This window comes from Aristolochia californica, unplaced genomic scaffold (genome assembly GCF_029961685.1).
Source record: "Aristolochia californica isolate CCGP_79_NKW_82.1479 unplaced genomic scaffold, dmAriCali1.0.hap1 SCAF_3, whole genome shotgun sequence".
In the NCBI taxonomy this organism is placed as follows: Eukaryota; Viridiplantae; Streptophyta; class Magnoliopsida; order Piperales; family Aristolochiaceae; genus Aristolochia; species Aristolochia californica.
Window position 1 is genome coordinate 27,077,255 of NW_027181992.1, and position 5,158 is coordinate 27,082,412.

At 47.6% G+C, this 5,158-nt stretch overlaps 1 protein-coding gene across 1 annotated transcript; it reads right to left on the bottom strand.

Moving 5' to 3' along the window:
* Positions 1-2,202: 2,202 nt before the first annotated feature.
* On the bottom strand, positions 2,203-4,821 carry LOC137958741 (DELLA protein GAI-like). Its single transcript, XM_068805842.1, has one exon. It carries the CDS (start codon positions 4,419-4,421, stop codon positions 2,631-2,633), a length of 1,791 nt encoding a protein of 596 aa, XP_068661943.1. The 5' UTR covers positions 4,422-4,821; the 3' UTR covers positions 2,203-2,630.
* Between the last annotated feature and the right edge of the window lie 337 nt (positions 4,822-5,158).

The window sequence follows — 5,158 nt, forward strand, 5'->3', positions numbered from 1 at the left end:
CACTACAGAAGTTTCTTCTCTTTTTTTCTTCTGTCCTCTTTTATCTCAATTTCTTTTATATTTTAACAAGTAGTTTTGTTTTTTTGTTGAGGATGATATGTCCAAATTTAAGGAGCTAAGATTTGTTATGTCCTGTCTGGACTGATTACTCCTGTTGCATCAGCTGTGTAGACAAATGCCTTGCTCATGGCTGCCATGGATATGTTCTTTTTCCAACCTGAGGCCTTACAAGACTACCTGTCCATCAATACATGTAGGAGGCTTCAATTTTTTATTTTTATTTTTTTTGTGTTGTTATATCATCATATTGTTGCCAAGAAGTTTTCTGGAGTTCTTTTCCATGTATTTAGAAGTTGAAAGGTTAAACTTTTAAACTTTTCTTTTGGGTCAGAACGTGAAGGCATATTTGCGAAGAAGGGACAGCAAGGGAGATGCTGAGGCAATTGAAGGTAATCATCCCCCTTTAGCAGGGAAAGTATGTTGCAAGTATTCTACATTTGTTTTATGTTAGCAGTTGCCATGGACTTGTGTTTATCTTTGTTCCTATTTTTGATATATGTGTTTGAAGGAAATGTCCTCAAGAAAGTAACAGCTGAAATAAGGGGTGGAAAGCTCAAGCAAGAGCTGAGATAACCAACTTCAAAATTAATGGCCAAGTCCTGCTAGGACTTGGGCCCTCGGAACATTGTTGATTGTTAGAGTTTACATGTCGGAGAGAGAGTTGAAGGTATAAACTCTCAGGGATAGTAAGTAGCTGAAAGCGTTTTTTCTGTATCTTACAGATTTCAGATATGCAATGGTTCAGGAACCAACCAACACAACTGCAACCCTCGCTGCATTGGAGAGTTTAAAAGTAGCAGCTGTGGCAGGAGAGGTGAGGCTATAATATCCAATTTTGTAGTGAATACAACAATCACTTGATAACCTTACCAGATGAAGAAGTTGGCAATGCCGTTGCTCCAAAGAAGACGAAGGGCCAAAACTCTTTTCCCAAGCAGGTCTTTTCAGCTTCCCTCTGGCATAGTCGCATGCATCAAAAGCTGGATTTTGCATCGTGTTTTTGTTTCTTTAGAGGCTTATCAGTTTCTCAAATGGCTGTTGGTTATAAACTAAACTTAGTTTTTTTGGCCAGCGATAAACTTTTTTCCAGAGGCTCTAGTTAAAACCTAAAGGTTCTTTGGAAGGCCCAAATGCAGGCAATGCTTTCATACGTATGAATGTATTTTCTGCCCCGTTGTGGCGCAATTACAATTTATTGTCTTGAACGAATGAATGAATACCTTGCGTTGGAAGCCAAAATGAATACTCTACTGAGATTGGCCACAAAAACAGGAGCCGTGTCAGATCAAACGTGCAGAGTGGGTGAACTGAATTGAATTGGAAATAGTACCTTCTCCACCGGAAGGACGAGGCTCTCGTCAAGCCAGAAGACGTTATTCATCATACAAGTGCCCCTGGTCGCTCCCTGGTAGAGCCGTCGGAGCCAGAAAATGAGAAAATGCTAGATTTTGAAAGCATCAAATGGGAAATGGGTCCGCGAGGAGTGTAGTGAGATGGGTGTTATATTTTATGAAATCATATGATGGGGGATTCTTTGTGGGAGACAGAATTAAGAGGTGGTTGACAAGGATCTGGAAGAGCATTTGATCCTAGTCAGGTTGTCATGTTCAATTTGATTGTAAAGGTAGAAGATTTGACCGGTTTTACCCAATGCGGGAAGGGGGGGCTGCTGCACTGCATGATGAGAAGGAGAAACCGCAAATTGCCTGACAAAACTCTGGGAATATTCCCTTTGCTCGAGTGGGATATGAATTGTGTGTGGCTTATCTCAGTTTCAATTTTCATGGAAGACCAGTCAAGCTTGCTTATCTCAGTTTCAATGTCATGGAAGATCTGTCAAGCTTGCTTATCTCAGTTTCAATTTCATGGAGGACCAGTCAAGCATAAGGAATTGCAGAAGCGTCTTCTTCTTTGAGCAGACCAGCTTCGCTTGCTTGATGAAGATTATGAGAAAGCTTCGCCTTGGGATCCAACCAATCCTTGATCCATTGGGCAGTGCAATTCGCTCACTCTCAACTTTCGACAAAGCTCTCCTTTGGGGTTTACATCAACTCTTTATCTCAAATGCTTTTTCCGAAAAGAAGGAAAAGCGCACTTACTAGCTAGTAATCAGCAATGCTGATCTCTGATTGGGAGAAAAAGTCAAAACAAAAAAAGTTATCACCCTTTTTATTAAAATATTTATAAAATACACATTACGATTTTGGGTCATCAACAGGTACCAAGGCCGGTAAAAGGAAAGACAGAAGAAAGGAAAACAAAGAAAATTAGAAAAAAGAATCGAAATAACAGAGGAGCAAGATTAGTGGGTCTTCCACCATCGTGACTTCTCTCAGCTTCAGGCTACTCCCTCTCAGGATTGGATACTGTACGCTGCCTGTGAGACTGGGTTCCCACGTCTCTCCCGTTGATCGTGCCTCAGGTTTTGATTGGATGGATCAGAAATGATATCGATGATGACGATGCGGTGCACATACACACAGTACCACCACCATCGCCACCAGAGCAGCAGACCAGTCGTTCTACTCTTTTTTTCATCGGTGCTTCTTCCCTGATCTCTCTCTACTCCACTACTGTATCTGTTGTTGCTGTTGCTGTTCCTGCTGCTGGGTTTGGGGAATATGCCAAGCCGAAGTTGCAATGAGTGGACGAGTGTGCCAACCTAGCATCAGGCACCCATTATTCTCCTCTACCCTGTACCCGTCCCCACCGGAGAAGAGCGCGAGTAACATACTCGCTTGGTTGAATGCATTTGAGCCGAGGTGAACGGGAGCGAATCCAGCGGTCGTCAGCCTCGCACGCCATTGCGCCAAGTTCTCGTGGCGCTCCACCCGCTCCGGCCCCTCACATGCCACCACGTTGCATATCTGCCGGCCCAGGTACACCTCCGACATCACCTGGTCCTGGCTGTTCGCCGGCGACATTCCGCATCCTTCCAGAGAGTCGAACACCGTCGAATAGTAATGCAGTGCCTCAGTGAACCGGTCCAGGAACACCGGCCCGTTGTGGTGCGCTTCTTGCTCTACGATTGTCACGATCTTCGGACCCACCGCTTTGACCGATGCCAGCACCTTCTCGATCGCCCCCGGCCGCGCCAGCAGCCGGTGGAGCTCGAACACCGAATTCACCGCTACCGCCTCCACGTCCGGCCGCACGTCCAGCATATACGGCTCCAGATCCGCCAAGCTATTGGCAACGAAGCCCCGATACTCGAATTCGACGTGTATAGTCTCAGCCAGCTGAGCGAGCTTCCATCCTACCCGTTGAAGTTCGTCCGTGTTGTCCGGTTGCGGCGGTCCGATGCCCGTCAGCCGGAAAGCCGGTGGACCCCCTGGTCTCAGCGCGAGCGCCTGCATCAGTGCGGGCCACTGCATCCCCTGCTTCATGCTAAAATCAATCACATGGACCCGACTCTTCCCAGCGAACGCCTCCAAAATGGCCTGGTTCGCCGTAAAATGGGCGAATTTCAGGTAAGGGCTCGTCTCATAGAAATGCATCTGAAGCATATCCGACAAAGAAGAGCCGAGCGAATCTTGTGGAGGATATAACCGGTAAATTCGCCTGGCAAGGGCTTCCGCAAAATAGGTGGCAACCTTCCTCATAGCCCCCGCCTGAGATGCCGCCAGTACCGAGATCTGCTTCACCAAAGTCTCCGCCGCTTTCAGATTGTCCTGCTGAACCGCCTCCGCACAGGCCATCAACGCGTGGACGAGTCGGATCCCTGTTTCTTGCGAGTCCACTAGGACAACCGGGCGAGCAGGCTCGGGCATGCTCACCTGAGTTGGAGGCGTCAGCTGCGCCGGCAGTGGAGGCGGGGCTGATTTCATCCGCTTCTTGTCCCGAATCGTCGCGTCAGACTCGCCTCCACCGTAGACAATATCTCCGGGAATCGCCCTCAAATCGCAATCAGTGTCGTAGATCCGAGATTTAGGGAAATCGACAGTATTTATGGTGGAGGATTCGACGTCACCCAGCGGGAGCTGGGAAGAGGGATCGAGACCATTGGAGATGGGAACGGGAGGGAGAGGCGGAGGATTGAGCTCAGAGAGCATACTCTCCAGCCAAGACGCGAGATCGGAGGGGTTATAGTGGACGGTCTCGGAAGCGAGATGAGTAAGGAGACCGTCTTCTTGGCCGGCGCCCATGACCATCTCCAGCTGCTCGAGCTTCTGGGCGACGTCAGCCATGTCGGAGGCCCGAACCTTATAGCCGAGAGCAGCGAGCAGCTCGTCGACGCCGCCGGCATCGGGGGGAGGTTCCTCCATAAGAATCTTCTCTTTTCCGGAGACGCCCTCCATGGGAGGAGGTGGAGGGAAGTCTCCGGTGAGGCTATAGCTAGGTTCAGGATGCTCTCGCTTCATCTTGGGCAATGGTGATTTCACTTGAAGAACCCAAATGTCGCCATAGATTTTTATGCAGAGGTCCCCTGATAATAATGAAAGAGCGATAAAAAAAAGGGTGTGTGGGGAGGAAGGGAGGGAGGAAGGAAAGAGGGGAAAGGCTCGTGAAACAGGGCTCGGCCTCCAACGAATGACTAGTAGATAAGAAGGCACTAAAAAAGAAAAAAAGAAAATAGAATGAGAAATGATTCGATCCACGATCTCCAATTGGAGTAGAGAAGTAGCAGAAGAGAGGGAAGGGGGGGAGGAAATGCGAGTCGTATTTTTCTTTTCTTTTGGGTGGGAGGGTGGCCACAGGCCACAGCTGTGAGCATTTGTTGGTGAGATTCCTCCGGCGACAAATAAAAGGATCAAAGGAGGAGTCGTAATACTACCGCAACTTTTAAGCCACTCGTCGCATACACTCCCTGCAGTTAAAAGGAGGAGGATAAGGCAGAGAGAAAAAATAAAAAACGTGAGAGGAAGGCGGCACCTGCATGAGTGTACTGTTGTTGAACGTACACCCTACAGTCTTCCCTCTTCCCTCACCCTTGGCCCCGGTCCCACTTCTCTCCTTGTAATCTTTCATGCTTAGATTTTCTTTTAACTTACTTAACCGTATTCTTGAAAAAAAAGCAAATATTTACCTTTTTAACTTACCAATGATGATTCCCCCGACTTTTATGCAAAGGCTTCTTTATGAAGTGGAAACTCAACAA

Coding starts and splice junctions, on each gene's coding strand:
- LOC137958741 (XM_068805842.1), bottom strand. CDS start 4,421: ATGAAGCGAGAGCATCCTGAACCTAGCTATAGCCTCACCGGAGACTTC.